The 17,464-nt window shown below is 41.2% G+C and overlaps 1 protein-coding gene across 10 annotated transcripts in view; it reads right to left on the reverse strand.

The window, feature by feature from the left end:
• Positions 1-17,464, reverse strand: part of ryr2a (ryanodine receptor 2a (cardiac)) — a 239,497-nt gene that overhangs the window by 20,421 nt on the left and 201,612 nt on the right. For all 10 annotated transcript variants that reach the window (XM_031323968.2, XM_031323970.2, XM_031323967.2 and 7 more), the window contains 14 exons: positions 16,814-16,942; positions 14,620-14,724; positions 13,902-13,983; positions 12,149-12,307; positions 11,857-12,011; positions 10,915-11,130; positions 9,943-10,215; positions 7,576-7,782; positions 6,986-7,285; positions 4,938-5,008; positions 2,989-3,139; positions 2,170-2,256; positions 392-661; positions 65-195 (listed from right to left, as the gene is read on the reverse strand). In XM_031323968.2, the coding sequence (XP_031179828.1) occupies positions 65-195; positions 392-661; positions 2,170-2,256; positions 2,989-3,139; positions 4,938-5,008; positions 6,986-7,285; positions 7,576-7,782; positions 9,943-10,215; positions 10,915-11,130; positions 11,857-12,011; positions 12,149-12,307; positions 13,902-13,983; positions 14,620-14,724; positions 16,814-16,942 (2,336 nt within the window). The remainder of the gene's footprint in view (positions 1-64; positions 196-391; positions 662-2,169; positions 2,257-2,988; positions 3,140-4,937; positions 5,009-6,985; positions 7,286-7,575; positions 7,783-9,942; positions 10,216-10,914; positions 11,131-11,856; positions 12,012-12,148; positions 12,308-13,901; positions 13,984-14,619; positions 14,725-16,813; positions 16,943-17,464) is intronic.

Consider the following 17,464-nt stretch of genomic DNA (forward strand, 5'->3'; position numbering starts at 1 on the left):
AGCTCACAAATACACACACACACACACACACACACACACACACACACACACAGGGTCTACTCACTGCGTGTTGATTACCAGTCTGTCCCACTGTCCTTTGATGTCATCCTCAGATGGTTGTTCTGTGATATAAAGGCCATCAAATTCCAGCTTCCTAGCCACCTCCTTTTCACGCTTAAAGATCACCAGTGGCACCTACACACACACACACACACACACACACACACACACACACACACACACACACACACACACAGTAAATAATAATGAGTGTTACTTGATTTCAGAAAATTCAAATCCTTGTGTTGGAAATATCTGAGAAAATGACTGACTGAAATGATGTGTTAGGATTTAACTGATATAGGTTTTAATGATAATTGCTGCATCCTGCCTTGAGACAGTAGTATCCAATGATGCAGAAAAAGGAGATGACAGTGTGCATGACAGCCAGGATCCGTAACATGGGCTCCATGTATCCAGTGCTCTCCTCCAGGACAAAACGGACTGTGACGGGCTTCAGGGGCTCCCCAGCCTCGTCCATCACCTCCTCCTTTGTCTCCATGGCTTCTCCTCCCAGTGGATCCCACTGAACGCTGCTGTGTGCCTGGCTGCTGGTGTACACCACTTCCCTTTCTTCAACCACAGATGAGGATGTAGAAACCTGGAAGGGACAATACATTAGTCGTTTAAATGTCGAAATCCAGCGGGGCCTGTAAGAATAAAACAAGACGACAGTAAATGCAAATGTCCGACCAAGCACGTTTAGATATGACGCCAAAGGAGACTTTTAGTGTCAATAACAACGCCAAAGGCACCTGGCCAAGCATCTGTATTTTACGCGATGGGAGTCAGAATGTGTCTGTAAAGTGATCCAACATATACAACTTTTTAAAGCTTTTGATGTTCTGTTTTGTTGAGAGTGGAGTCCAGGTGGAGTTAATTGTAATTTTTAAGATTTTTGCCCATATTTTGTGCTGCATTACATTGTGCAGTTATATTGTGTCCAACCCCTAAACTAAACCTTAATTGATTTTTTTTGTCCACTTGGAGGCAGTGGAGCAAGCTGTAAGCACTACATGTGAAATATTATCATCATATAAAACTGATATTTACACGTCCAGCAGACGTCAAGGAACATTATCATTCATTTAGAGTCGTGTTTCTGACCACCAAAACAAGTCCAATATTTACTCTTGTTTAGCTCTGGTTTGGTCTCAGTCAGCTCCTGAGGGAAATATCTGGATCTGTAGCTGCTAAATGATCCACTATGTTCCCCGGCAAGTGTCTAACTTAGTCTGTCTGTTTGTTGCTGAGGAGGTAGTGTACAGTGGGTTTATGGAGCTTTTTCACTGACAGCTGCCTGGAAACAACGCTGATGGGAACAGTGAAACCAAACCAAAACAGTAGCGTTGTGGGCTGTAAAACAGTGAGCTGGAAGGTTCTAACAAGCTCTGTAGAACTGCAGAGTTGGGTGACAGTTCTCTGTGGGTCCATTACTATGAGCAACAACTTCTCAAAACCAATGTGTTTATGATGCATCATTTTGAGTGATTAGTTATTTTCATATATTTTGAGTGCTTATTGATTATTAGTTGTTAATACTTGCTATTATTACGCTACACAGGCATGTTTTCACTGCACCATTTGGGCTAATTTCACTGTTTAGTTGTACCTCGCAAGCATTGATATAGGAGAAAATATTACAGCCTTGATAACTTTCTACAGTTATACATTCATACCTCAAACGAGAACAAACCAGAGTTACACAGATGTCACGGGTTTTATTTGGTGCCCTTGCTGCCACCTTACGGCAAAGCCACGGCAACGGTTAGTGGGGAATTAAGTTCAAAATTTGGTGACTGTAGACTGTAGGAGGCAGCAGAATGCTTGACTCCTGCTGACAGAATGGTTGACAGGATTTTAGGATTTGAGAACAATAGAGTGGCGCTGTCTGTATTTCCACTCGTTGGCTTCACAGGAAGAAAAAAGAAGTGACTATTGTAAGCACAATAGTCACTGCTATTGACTGCAAGGAGCAGTGTCTTACTGCTGTGCTTGTTGGTCTGAATGTGCCGTTAGTTCTCTTTCTCCATGTGGTACAAAGAAAGAAGGTTGTGAAGAAGTAAGGTTTCCGTCTTATACTCGATAACATCTCTGCTATATCATTACCTTATAGAATAGGAGGATGAAATTGATTGCAAATGCAACAAACAGCGCTAGCATCCTCATGTTGTAGAAGTTCCTGGCAAAGTAGTTCTGCAGGGGAGACAGAGAGAAGAGCTAGTAATGTCTTTCTAGATCTTCCAGACTGAGCACTTGATGTTGGACTTCCAACAAAACTCCTAAATAAATCAGCTGCTTCAACTGCATGTGAGTATTGTCTATCAACAGTAGGCAGTGGGGAACACAATCCAGAGTCCTCGTTCGGTGTAAAAAATTACTTCTTGAATTATAGGAAGTTAATATGGGGCTTCAGCTGTCTGAGTTAGACAAATTAAGTGGGTGTCTTTCAAAGGTACAGCTTTTTCAGTTTGACATTTCTCTCTTTGTTGTTTCCTGTGCTGAGCTGCAGTGGAGGAGTTGTAAAACAAAGAGGACATTTAGTCCTAAAAATGATGTAACTTTAGAAGACATGTGTAACTCAGACAGCTAAACCTCACATTAGATTCAGCTCAGCTATAGAATACATTTTTATACAGAACGAGGACTATGGATTTTGGTATCACATTAGGTATGAATCCCTGTCTGGCCAGTATGAACAGGAGGAGGGATTACAATGTTCACATTGGCATACAGGTATTATTTTACAACAGACTTTTTTTTAACAAGCCCTTTAGCATCTGAACTCTCCTCCTCATGTTTACTGTCGACACTACATGTAACCAGCTGCTGCAGAAACGGTGTGAATGTGTTTCCAGCTGGACTGAAAGTTTTCAGAGAGAGGTGACCATCACTGCTGAAACAAAAGGATAGAAAGGTGTCCTGTACCAGTAGCTTCCTCTGGTAGGCTATGATCTTCTTCAAGAAGGCAGACTCATGCAGATCCGGTTCATCAGACTTTGAGGTGTGATGCCTTCTCACTTTTGGCTTGATCTTCTCATTCTTCTGTTGTTTCTCTTGTTTCTCTACATGTCCACCCCTACAATCACACAACAATTTACACTTACACACAGCTAACAATACAATACTGCTTCACTGTGTTTTCATTTAGAGGGCTAAGTGAATGGACAGGCTAAGTAATAAAAATAATGGTCTATAAACCAGGCTAAATTGTAAATGTGTGTACATTTCATATTGCATGTCACTTTTTGTAACTGAACATATTACCATTGATTGCCATGTTTCCTCTAAAAAGATAGGATAATATCAGATAAGATGTTGCAAACATTGAAAGTGGTCAGAAGTATTCAACATGTAAAAATGAATATTAAATATGTTTGGACTACCTACTAAACACATTTGCTTTTGACAAATTCTTGACTCAAGGTTCACTTACTAGCTTTTTCCTGAAACTTTCAACCGCATCCCATGTATGCAACTTCTGTCAACTGAGGTATCTCTGTTTGCCAAGGAAGACCGTGGAATGTGTTGGAAAGCTCTGGAAAAAAAGCCACTAAGTGGATCTTGAGTTTTTGGTCAAAATACTCAGGTAGTGTATGGTAATATAACTCTTCTGTACCTGTGGTTTCATAGCTGTAAACTTTCACATCTGCACTGTCCATACAGTCAGACGCGGAATGTTTTGAGTGTAGCCCTGAATGTATTTTGAAAAGTTGAGCAGACCTGTGCATTACTTAGTGTCCACTCTCGCTGTAAAAAGCTGTGCAGCTTCAGGTTTATGGACGCGCTCTGCTGTCAACATGCTGCGGCAGATGTGTCACTTTTTTGCTCCGTGTATTTCTGCCGTAGTTTTGGTTTTCCACCTCCGATGTAGAGCAGCGTTCAGCCACTTCCCTAAACTTTGTCTCATTCAGAGACCAGAGACCCAAACGGGGCTCTGTGTCTGTCAGAAGGTCTGAGATCTACCGTATCAGCAGAGCAATCACGTAATGCACAGCAGGCTATGGTGCATGTAGATTATTTTCTGAAATATTGTGACTTTATTCTTGTAATAGCCTATTATCACTTTATTTTTCTCAAAATATCACGACTCCTCCAAATCTTATAGTTATATTTTGAATGTGCACAAAGTTTTGGACATGAGCAGAAATCTTATTACAGTCCAGGGGTTTATTAATACATTAAAATGAATAATGTATCATTGAGGTGAATAATTGTCATATGCACATTTAAGGAGGTTACTTCCTCAACAAAAGATGCAAAAGAGAAGGGAAGAGTAAATGATGCCTATAGACTACATGTGTGCTGACTCAGATAGAATTAGAAAAGTTGATCCAAAGGAGAATAAATAGTTGAAAGCAATACAGAATGTCTAAGAGCCTTATTGCAATATATTCCATTATGTTTTTATATTTGGATTGTAATCTGTTTCCCTTTACATAAAGATATTTCCAGCATATTGATTCAGAAAAAGGTAGAAATTCACCAGAATGCAGGAAATGAAGTGTTTAATGCTCAAAATATTCTGGGGGTGGTCCCCTAGACCCCCCCACATCATAAGTCATCACACAGATCTGGAAACAAAACCTTGGCCTTTGGGTTGCCAGGCCAGTTATGATTAGGCCAAACGTTGGTGCCATCTAACTTACATCTACAAACTGGAAGCTAAAATGAACATACACTGGCTATTAACAAGCTGGGCATGCAAATCACCGTTTTGCATTGCATTCAGTTTATTTAAATGGGTCCGGGCTAAGCCCTGAACCTCCTCAAGTCCTAGAAACGCCCCTGCAAACAGTGCATAGTGTTTTGGTCTGCCACCATATTAACAATGTCTGTTGTAGCAATCGGATTAGATAACAAAACTGTGTACATACTCTGATGTTTTCTCAGGTTCACATTCTGTCTCTGCTGTTGCTTCCTTCTCCTCTGAGGAAGAGCCCTTCGACTGAAACAGAAAATATAATTACACAAACAAGCCAATTGAGTGTATTTTAGCTGCATAGCATAGCTACTAGCAACATTTGAATTACAATCTGAAGACAGTTGGTGGTTTGTTTAATTACTGTTAGTCAAATGTGATCTAACCACACCCACACAGCCCTAAAGAAGCAGAGTACAAGAGTTGACTATTATACAGTTTACAAAGTGAGAAAGCCCAAAGTCCACCCCAAAGGGACTTAGCACCTCCAACAGAAAACACTGTTCACAAACTGCTCCAAACAGCTCTATTGTAGTCCAGCCTTTACTTCAGAGACAAACATGGTCACTTTGTAACACACGTTATAATGCTCACCTAGCTGCTAGCATGACACGCCCTCATACTCTGCTTCTGATTGGCTAGTAGTCCTTACCTAGGTACTGTCAGGGCACGCCCTCATACTCTGCTTCTGATTGGCTAGTAGTCCTTACCTAGGTACTGAGCATGTGCGACTCCCAACAAAGATGGAACAGAAGTGAGAGGTCTCACTCTGTAGCTAAAACAGAGAGCTGAAGGTGTGAAAAGAGGAGCTGCAGCGATGTGCAGTACAACAAAAATATGGTGTTTTTTTGAAAATTAAACCATGTAAACCTATTCTGGTACAACCTCTAAATACAATTATGAACCTGAAAATGAGCAGAATATGAGCACTTTAATAAAGAATACCTAAGGACGTTTATTTCTGGACTTTAAATTTGCCAAAAAAAATGGTCAAGACTGAAATATCTCAACGAATAGTGGATGGATTGCCATGGAATTGGGTACACACATTCATGAATTTGAGGAATTGTAATAACATTCGTAATCTATTCCTCGAGTGCCATCATCAGATCAACATTTTAATTTGTCCCAAACTATATCATATATTATAAACAAATACCTGCAAAACTAATGGCTAATTAACACACACACACACACACACACACACACACACACACACACACACACACACACACACACACACACACACACAGATTGAGTTGTCAATAATTTAAAAGAGATTTTAAGACAAACTTCTCAGAGAATTCAAAAAGGCTGACTTCCTGTTGAGTCTTTTTTCGTACGTCTGGAGATGTTACATGTGCTTACAAAATTTCATTCATCTACTTCAAATTTAACATCAGGGGCTTTAAATTAGGGGGTGCTTTATAGCCATTTTGTCACATCCATGTGTAACCGTGGATTTCCACAGGATGCAGAACGTCTGCGGACCGGCTCCGCTGTGGAACGGCTGCGTGCTCCGCCGTCCGTCAATACCCACCAGGTCCGGATTTGTTGCGTAACGGCTGTGGCCAGCCGACCACGAGATCTCACGAATTCACGTATGTTTGCGCGATATATTAGTTATATAGATTATAGTTTCTATAAACAGAACCACAAAACCAACAACAGTTTGTTTCCATCCAGAGGAGTAGAGGGAAAACAACTCTGTGCTGTGTTTCCAAGGTGTAGTGCAGGGAAATATGATCCGCCGTGAGCACGGTGTATTTTATTTTGAAAAGTAACCGGATGTTTTATTTTGTTTCTGTGCTCGACTTCCTGTCCCGCACAATCTGAATTGTGCTGAATTGCTGCGGAGCTCTCCGGCGTCCGTCAAAAATAGAAGCTCTGTGTATCTGCTCCGGAGGACTGCGGACTGACGGAGCTGGGACGGAGTAGGGACGCAGACGTTCTGCAGTCAGTGGAAATACACACACTGACTTTAATGGAAACCTAATGACTCCGTCGACGTTCTGGAGAAGTTCCGCAGACGTTCCGCATCCAGTGGAAATTGCCGGTTAGACCAATTGTGCAAATTTTGGTGAGGTTTTGAGCATCTTATGCCCCTCAAAAATGTGATTCATTGAGCACAATAATATTATATCTATATATATAACATCCTTCAGTTTCAATAGGGTTCTTGCACCTGTCGGTGCTCTGGCCCTAAAAATGAGTTAGACTCACCTGGTGCCTCCGTCTGAGCTCAGGTGGGGGTGCTGCGGGTGGGGTTGGGGGGGTCGGGGAAGGAACCGGGGAGTTGAGCAGTTCGGTCAGGCTGGCGTTGGGATTATGTGGGGTGATCTTGTACTGGCCCCCCTCTCTTCTTAAGTCTAGGCCAAAAATGTCTGACAGCAGCTCGGTCTCACTGGTGTTGACTGCCAGGTCAGCCAGGTCCTCTTTGGGGGGTCTCTTCTCTCTGTCCTCCCCTTCACCCCGCACCTCATCCTGGGTGGGGTCAGGCATGTTGGCCAGCAGCTCTGACACCTGGGGTGGAGGCAGGTTAGGTATTTAGGAACAGCTAATTAGGGCATTTTAGGCCTTTATTAGACGGTACAGCTTGAGACGTGAAACGGGAAAGAGAGGGAGAATGACATGAAGCAAAGGGCCGCAGGTCGGAACTGAACCCGCGGCCGCTGTCGTAAGGACTGAGCCTTCGTACATGGTACACCTGCTCAACCAGGTGAGCTATCCAGGCGCCCGCTGCTACTGTAAATAGTTTTTTTTAATGACCTGTGGATACACTGCTCTATTGCTTTAGAATGATGTATAGTAACCTTTATGGTCTTGGCCCCCTCCACCAGATTGCCTCCCATGAAGGTGTTGTAGAAGATTCGGCAAAATCCTCGAGCCACACTGAACGCCACGAGAAGGAGGCCCAGCAACACCGACCAGTTAAAGGACACCAGGGTGGTCACCATGTCCTTCACGGTCATGTTCTTTATCTTCTTCATCTGCTTCTTCAAACTCTTCATGGACAGTACCTGAAAAGAGAGAAAAAGTTGAGATGAATGGTCCGTTCAGTGGTACTCAACTGCTTGCTAGGGCTGGGTACGGAATTCAATACTTTTTAGGCACCAAAATGCCCAAGTATCGAGCATCGAAAAATGCCTCGTCATTCAATGCCCAATTCCAATACCTAAGGAGTAAATCTCATCAGGGTCAGTGAGCCAATAAGCACGCAGCATGCTTCTACCAAGATCTAATAATGCTTGTGATTGGCTGTCTAACATTACACGTCGTAGAGACACGTGGGAAAAAACTCTACATTACACAGAGACTGGGCTCACGTTGTAGGAGCTGAAAAATACATTTTGAACAATACCCAGCCCTACTGCTCACTAGGGCTGTTGGAACGAATGCCGAAATTCGAATATAATTCGAATAGTAAAAAAATCAATACTATTCGAATGCTGAAATTACTATTCGAATGTGACTTTTTTTTATAAATATGTTGGCTAACATTAGCTAATCTCCCTCTTCTCGCCTTGGCCTGACCGCATGTGTCACTCATGTCACGTCTTATGAACAATAACTTAGCGGGAGTGAGAAACACAAGGCATTGTGAGGTCTAAGATAAAGTTAGTACAACATTACAGAGCTAGCGTTACGTGCCAGGCTGCGGCTGGAAATCGTAAGAAGGACGGGAAATAGTTCTAACATGACTTTAAAATCGACTTCCACCGAGCCAAAGTGCTTATGTTAGCTCGTTCTTGTTTTCTAACTGCGTCGCGAGGTACAGTAACGTTAGCGTAGCTGGGAGCTTCATGAAGACAGCTAAAGGTAATGTTAGCTGCCCTACAGCTGTCAAAGTTAGCTTCTACTTATATATTACCTTCTAATAGCTGTATTCTCAGTAACGTGACAATCTGCAAGAAACAGGTTGCTTATAAATCACTAAAATAGTAGTGACAGCCCTGTTTGGCTTAGTTATTAATGCCGTTAGCATCATTTGTTACTTACCTAGCTAGTTTATGACAAAACGTTTCGGCTGTGCTTTCTAACATGATGTCATTGTGCTAACTGAGCACTGTTAGCCTTTACAACAGAGCCACTTCAATACACTTGTTGATAATGTTTGATTCCAGAGTTTGTCGCTGTGTGCTCGTGGTGGAAAATGAATGTAAACAAAGTTGTGTGCAGGTCGCCTCAAGGCCAGCTAATGTTGGAAGCCCCTCTAGTGGACGGAACGTGTAACAACAACCACATGCTTGTAATGCCATCGACAATGCATAAGCCTGAGTAGTGTAGTACATATTATTTTACAGGCTGCAATTGAGCATTACATATTCGAATATTATTCGAATATTAAAAAAAATATCAAATGGAATTCGAATGGTATTATAGAGGAAGATTGACAGCTCTACTGCTCACTGTTGAGTAATAACAAGAACTGGTCAATGTCCAGCATTTACACAGTGTCATTAACAAGAGAGCAGCAGGGTGCTATGTCACTGTTGGCTGTGAATCCCATCAAGGCCCAATGACACAATCTGACAACAGCATATTAGTTGTTAGAATTTGTACCTTTCTCTCATTTAGAAGCATGTTTGTCTGTCTTCAATGTATTTCTGAAATATGATATCCCCGTGCATTTACATTTTTTCAAAAAGTTAGAATTCTGAATATTTTAGAGGAATAGTACCACGTTTTGGAATATGCACTAATTACCTGTCTGTTTGAGAGTGAGATGAGAGGATGGATGACAGTTTCATGCATGTTTCGTACAGGGCTGGAGTCAGGATGTGGTTAGCCTAGTTAGCTTAGCATAGCAAAAGGGGAAAACAGCTAGCCTGGCTTTGTCCATTTATCTACCAACAGCTCTGGAGATCACTAAAGAACACATGTATCCTGTTTGTTTAACTTGTACAGAAAACAGAAATGTAAAAATGACTATTTGTGGTTTAGATTCATGTACTGGAACGTTCTTTAATGAACAACAGTTTATCCATCTACCGAGTACTTTTGTGCAGCATCTCTGACCAAATACTAACACACAGACCTGAGATTGGTATCAATCGTCTTATTCAACTTTTGACAAAAAGACAAAAACACATTTAAAATAAATTTCAACTATACCTTTGAAATAATCCGATACACACACTTTGATTGTTAGCTGTGTTTGGTGCTGTGTGCGCTCTCACCTTTATAAGCAGCATGACGTTGTGTTGCAGAGCTAAGAGAGCCATGCTGACAGTGGTGACAGAGAAGAAGCCCATCTCAGGGTTCTCCTCGTCTGGCTTCTCCCGCTCACTCTCCTCTTTCATCGCTGAGCGCTCGCCGGCGTCAGACATCTGAGCAGCCAGCTGCATTTCAAAGATGGTGTCCTCACAGAAATTCACAAACAGCTCCATCTTCTCCTTCTCCCCTCCTTCATTCACCACATCAAAGATGAACTGACGCTTGGATTCTTTGACCTGGGCAGAAGGTATATTAGTGACAACAAGGAGCTGGGAGGAAATTTGGGGATTTATTGTCACTATTCAACACTCTAACCAAATCACATGGTGTGACAATCACTGACACAGAGCTGTAACAATTCCAAATTTTGCTGTACAATTAATTGTCTAATTATTGCGATTAACAATATAATTGTCTCTTTGAGTCCAATTTAAAAATATGTATTTTTTCATTTTTTTGAATGAATTCCAGAATACATCTTTTAGTTATAACACTGTTATGTGACCCAGATAATGTAATAACACAGGTACACAGCCTATAAAGTAAACCACGCCTCTTTATTATTAAAAACATTGTATTTTTTTCTTCTTAAAAACATAAAATTCACTATAGAAAATGTATCCTCATCAATAAAAAACAAAGCATTGATCATTAACAAAAAAGCAGATACAATTAAATACAGTACAAAAAATAGTCATCACTATTGGCAAAAAGTGCCAACAACTAACAAAAAGCAGAGCTTAAGCACTTATATAATTACAATTTGGCATAGCCAAACAACATCAACAATTACCATCAACATTCATACCCCTTAGGACCTTAGCTAATGTTAGCAATTAATTGCGGTTAAATAAAGAAACCGTGATTATGTAAAAATATTGTGATTAGACATGACACATTTTATACTATCGATTTATATGCTGTGTCATCTTTACCTGAGGTTTCTCCCACTGTGTTCGACTGGACTCGCTGATCTCAAAGTAGACCCTCTCGATGCGCTTGGCACTGCCCATGATCTCGATCCGGCCCAGGTAGGGTTGGAAATAGTTGAGGACGCTATCTGCCAGCTCCAGGAAGGTCTGCAGCCGGGTGTCATGAGGCATGTGCTCCGACAGGTTGGTCAGCAAAACCGCCACATTGAAGCCAATGTCCTTTTGAATCACAGTTTAAAGTGTTGTTTTTTTCTTTCGTTTCCTTTTTCAGCATGTTTCCCACTATTCCCCACAACCCTCAACCCTCAACCCTTGAGGATGTTACCAGAGTTACATTGGGTCCATTTTTCTGGGGTAAATGTGAACTACTACACTATAATTTGTAGGTTGCAATCTAATGCCTTACCCAATTTTGCAAAGTGAATGTAAAAAAAGTATAACTGGCCAGCACACCACCAACTAATGTAGAGGCGTTTTTTAACTGTTTAGGTGTGAAATAAATGAGTAAAAAGTTGTTACAGTATAGAATTAATCTACAGCATGTTGTAAATCTTTTCCTAATGGGTGCTGTCCCAGTTGATCATTATAACTAATTCAACACTAACTCTATCTTATCCCACCTCTAATGCTCTAATGCAAGCAAGTAGAGCCATTTTCATGCTCCCCAAAACCAACAAAACAAAGGGATTCATTAGTGTCAGACTGAGCTGCCAATCAAGAAGCCCAGTCCAACAAATGGAAAGGCAAAAGAAAACACAAAGGAAGAAGAAGACAGCGAAATAGAAATAACAAGAGAGCTCTCCTACTTAATCCCCTTTGAGATGTTGAAACCATTCTCCAAGAATAGATTTTAATAACAGATTGTGATGACTGAGGGCCTTAGTTTTGGACAATTTGAGGCCCTTTTAAGACTTTATAAAGATCTGTAAACATCAAGGCTGTTACCTTGGCTGGCTCATGAAAGCGCTCCACAAATTCTTCATAGTCCAGGAGTTCATTCTCATCAGTCTCAGCACATGAGAGCAGGAACTCGGTCTCAGACTGGGTGTAGTGTTTGTGGCTCTCCATGGCCTTATGGAAGTCCCTCTTGGAGATGACACCTGGGAGTTCATTCATACATCTATAAATCACCTGCAGCTCTCTCCGTGTCACTTTGGAAATGGTTGTACATTCAAATGATTCAGATGCTTTTCCAATGACAGCTATGGTGAAAGAAAATGTGCTTTTAGAGCCTTGCCTTTTCCGTCAGGGTCATACTCCTTGAAGGCGTCTGAGGAGGTCAGGTCTTTCAGTTTGAGGAACATGTCGAAAAACTTGAGGATCATCTCCACATTGTTGGAGGACTCCACCAACATATCCACCATCTGCTTCCCAATGGTCCCATTCACCACATTACCTACCAAACAAGACAACGCATTTACAATATAGGAGGTCTCTTGCAACCACAACGTGACACATTTGTAACCATCCACAGGAGACAAAGCCTCTGTCAAAGTATCTGTGATGCTTGACAATGTTCTCAGAGCTCTGTGTTACTGGGTTATGCCTGTTTGCTTACGACACCGCTCATTTAGTCTTAGGACAATGACAATCTGACAGTCGACAGAATGAGCAGTGACCCGCCACACTAATTAAGCAGAACCAGTTTCATTTCTCAAACAAGATACATCCATCCAGAACAATGTACAGTAGTGGGCTACATTTCAAGGAATTACTCAAAGGGATAGTTCCTCTTTTTTGAAGTGAGGATTGTATGAGATACTTATCGATAGTCAGTGTATACAGTTGATGATGGTTAGTTAGTTAGCACGCCGCCAGTTTGGAGAAGCAGACAGGAGTACCACCTTGGAAGCTAAGCAATGTACTGCTGTGGACGCAGGCAGCAGCTACGGATTTCAGCCACCTAAAAGAATCCATTTCAGTTGAAGTGTACGCAATGGAATGCAATTTCTTTAGAATATTTTCACCACTTTACCTTGCCATCAGACCTTTCCTCCAGTTTCCACAGAAGCTTCCTGTCTCTCTCTTTTGGTCGTTCAGTCTCCCTCTGCATATCCTTCTGTATACTCTCGTATATAAAGGTACCGTGTTGTCTCCACATTCAACGGAATTTCCTGGACTCTGTCATAATCACTCATTTTTATTTTCTTGTATTTGTTTATTCTGTAAACTGTGGAAAGTCGGACCCCTTGATAAGTACATCATACAACCCCATTAAAAAAAAGCTAAACTATCCCTTTAATGTGATGATTCAAAGCATAACAATGGCTAAATTTGTGTCATCATTTCATTTATCTTTGAAATGCAATATCTTTTACTGTATAATATGTCTGCAGGCACTTAAATGAGTAGGGTTGGGCATCATTTTGATTTTAGCAATTCTGATTCCAATACAGATTCTTCCTTTTGATTCTGGTTCTTATCGATTCTCAAATTCGATTAATTGAGGGGTGGAGTTGAAACGGGTCACATGCTTATTTCACAGATAATTTTGTCTTTTATTTCGATTCAATGATGATTTACAGTTTAACCAGGCTTTTTCAACATAAAATAAAGCCACACTTTAGAGCGCCGCTTACTGTGCTCCACGGCTGCAACACAACAAGCGCCTGGAAGTACGGTGGCCGCTACGGAAACATAACTTGCGCCTGTTAAATTTGGAACCGATGATCGGATTCAAAACCACATTTTCCAACCGATTCCAATTTAAAAACTATTCCAATAAATTTTTGATGAAATTTTTTTTCTCATCACCAGCATGAAGCAACATGTAGAAGCCATTTACAGTAATAGCCATGTGTGTCCACTCACTCAAAGCCTTTTTTGAGAGATGATTAAACATTTGTAGAACCAAACTTACCAAACACTGCTCAGACTGATTTAACACATTTCAGTAAACCGTGCAATACCCAACCTCAACCATCAGCTCTTTCAGTATGCCACTCCAGCTTTAATATTTACTACAGAAGTACTCATGAAAGCAAACCTACCCTCCAGCATAGACAGCAGCATGACCACCATATCTTTCTGAAGATCCATCAGTTCCTTCAGCAACTCAATCTGACTGGAGTCCTGAGGGGATAAAAAGAGACCGAACCATCTACACTTTGTTTGATCATCTCAGAGAGAACTACCTCAGAATTCTAAAATGAATATTTGATGTAAATGTGGAGGAATTACTATAAAGTCCAGGAAACACTGTTTATCATATCCCCCTTGCTTAAAAAATAATTTTGAATTTGAATATACACACACTGAAGGCAAACGCGTATGCAGATTTACGTATACCAAGGGGGAAATTCTAATATATGGTTTCCCTCAATTACAGTGAAAGAGAGAACTGCAGATCTGGGTGGAGGAGTTTAGGGGATGGTGACAGGATTGTGGGATGGGCTGCTAACTCTCAGTAAACTCTTTGGTCTGTTAAGCTTTAGCTTTACAAGTGACCAAAATGACGTTTCTTCACACGGTGACTGGTCTCACCAGTTGAGGTGGTAAGGATAGGTGTTTGCTGGCACTATTTGGGCACTTTTCTGTCTACATTAGATAGTTTACAGTGGAAATGTGACAGGAAATAAGGGGAGAGAGAGAGAGATAGAGAGAGAGATGATGTGAGAAAGGTCCAAGGCTGAACTGAAACTGGGGATGCTGTGATTACATTGTTACCATCTTAGTCTACAGACGCCCCACATAGTGACTTCAACTCACCTGAGACAATTTCATCTGCATATGAGCAAAGACATGCAGAAACCCAACCACAGCGTCCCACAGTCGACTATGGGCCAAACTCTGCTGGTTGCCAGTACATGGACCCTACAACATCATTAGTAACAATCACAACCAACAATTACCTTTACACAACAGGTTTCCTACACTCAGATATAGAGGTGTAACGGACCATAGTTGATCCGTTGTCTGTACGGATCAACACTCACAATTCGGAATGCATGTGAACCGCGGATTAATTGCAAAGTTGCATATTTACATAATATATATATATTATGTGTTCCATAATTACATAATTAATAATAACAGTGTAAAATAAATGTTTACTGTCACGGTTACTTAAAGTAGGCTGATAAATCTCTATGGAGGGTTGCCGTGAAAAGATACAGGCAACACAATTTTCTGTTCACGTGATCGGAGCATGTTAAAAGCAGTTGATAGTGGCCGTGTTGGCTCAGTGGGTAGAGCAGGCGCACATATACTGAGAGGTTTATGCCTTGACGCAGAGGTCCAGGGTTCGGATCTGACCTGTGACGATTTCCTGCATGTCTCCCCCTCTCTCTCCCCTTTCTCACCTAGCTGTCCTATCAAATAAAAGGCGGAAAAGCCCAAAAAATAATCTTAATAAATAAAAAAAGCAGTTGATAGAGACGGCCATAGCTACTGGACGAGCAGAAGAACTTACTACGCCTACAGAGCTTTGTCATATCAGCGGCAGTTAGTAGTTGAGGTACCCGAGAATAGGGGGCTTTGAGCTGGGTACGGGGCACCGCGAGCTGCCGGTCGTTCGGTGGACATTACGGTTAAGTTTAGGCGACAAAAGGTGAGCATTATGCGGCAACGACAGTTAAGTTTAGGCACCATAACGACTAGTTAAGTTTAGAAAAAAATCGTGGTTTGGATTAAAAGTGCTATAAGAGTGTGATGTTGTTATAGAGGATGTATATGCGTACAAAACATAATGAGTTACGTGAACTTAAAGACAATTAACACAAGTCAAACTTTAGTCGTCTCAATGTGCTCTAACTTGGAGGAACTTGAAATAAGAGAGGGAGGAAGAAAGGCAGAGAGGAGAGATGCTACAGAGGAGAGCTTCTCACAGTAAATACTGTACATAAAGCATGGACCATCTGGCAATGACCAGCTTTACTCATCAGAACCAGAAGCAACTGATGATTGTAATGTAATGCCTGTTGGGTAATATAATAACCCAGAAACGTATGTCTTTTTAAATAGGTAAAAATGCAGATTACAAGTATTGGAAAAATTGCCATATATTTCCATAATAAGTTCACATCGACCACACTCCCAGTCTACAAAAGTATCTAGACCAAGTTGACCAGCACTTGTTGTGTACTGTTGTGTGATTCAAGGATTTTGTTCCTGGTTTGGTACTGTAGGCCTCTTTCATCCAAAGAAGGGGAGTCTTAATGCTCCAGCATAACAAAGATATTTTAGACAATAGTGTGTTTTCAACTTTTTTGATGACGGGTGGGTCTAGGGGAAAGGGAAGGTGCATGCACAACGCCTTGCTTCTCCTGGGAGGGTTAAGTGTTTGTGAATGTATACAGCAGCGTAAACACTGGCACCACTGGCTTAGCCTCATTAGCATAAAAAAATGTAACCGCGGAGAATCTGATGGCAGGGAGAGAGCAAGCGAAAGAGAGGAGAAGTTATCCTAAGGAACACGCATTTCCTGGGTGAAAGTCCTTTGTTTTTCCGGGGAAAGCGAACTCTGCTCCCCGGCTTGAATGCGCTGTGTTTTAGGACAGTTCTTTAAGTACTAAATGGGAAGCATTTAAAAAATATATACAGTATATATATTGTCCTGCCTTTTTTGCGCTGATCCGAAAATTGATTCGATCCGTGACTCGTATCCGTGATCCGATCTGAACTGTGAGTTTTGTGATCCGTTGCACCCCTACTCAGATTTTGTCAGTATTTGCCACAGTTACAGCCTACAGATATTGTACATCAATGTCATGTTGCTTTTCAATCTGTCCATAGTATAATTTTTTTCTTTCAGTGCACTGATTTCTCGTCAACCCCCAAAACAGACAATCATGGCTACTGCCCACCTAACCCTAACCTCATCAGCGCTTGAGAATACTCAGTGACTCAGAACTACAGTGTGTCAGTTATTACAGTGACTTCAACAGTGATAGTCTTCTCGTACCTGGATGTACTCTGTGAGTGTATTGAAAACCTGCTTGGCCACATTTATTGCCTTGGAGAAATTCCTCTGGCCCTGCTCGTCAATAACATCTTTACCAGAATAATACCAATAGAAATCACTGATAGACTCCTGGAGAGGAGTCCGGAGGGAGGAGGGGAGGGGGAGGAGGATGGGGAGAAGAAAAGAAGACAACAATGACACTGGTTAACATTGAGTTAAAACATGACAATATCAGAAGTAGTAGAATATCACTGTGGATATGTATGTATGTATAGAAAAAGCTATAGAATCTTAAAATGTGAGAAAAACAAAACAAACAAAAGGAGTCTGGTGGCATATGTATATGATGCTAAATTGTTTTTTAATTGACTATACTGATATGTTTTTTATTGTCAAACTTTCCATGTTGAAAGTAGAAGGGCAGCGATCATCCTGTCTTCAACTTTCAAATTTCCCAGGCTAGCTGCACAGAATAAATTTCCATGGTAACTTAGGTGCCTCTGCTTTGGTGAAACCGAGTCAAGACTAAATTGAGCCAGGATAACTGGAAAACTCTGGCTTAATCCGCTATCTAGGTTTTGTGAAATAGCCCTTTGGACAATTTGTTGTTGTTCAAAGCACTTAGTCAAAGTTTGATTTCTCTTAACTGAA

The sequence above is a fragment of the Sander lucioperca genome, chromosome 22 (genome assembly GCF_008315115.2).
Source record: "Sander lucioperca isolate FBNREF2018 chromosome 22, SLUC_FBN_1.2, whole genome shotgun sequence".
In the NCBI taxonomy this organism is placed as follows: Eukaryota; Metazoa; Chordata; class Actinopteri; order Perciformes; family Percidae; genus Sander; species Sander lucioperca.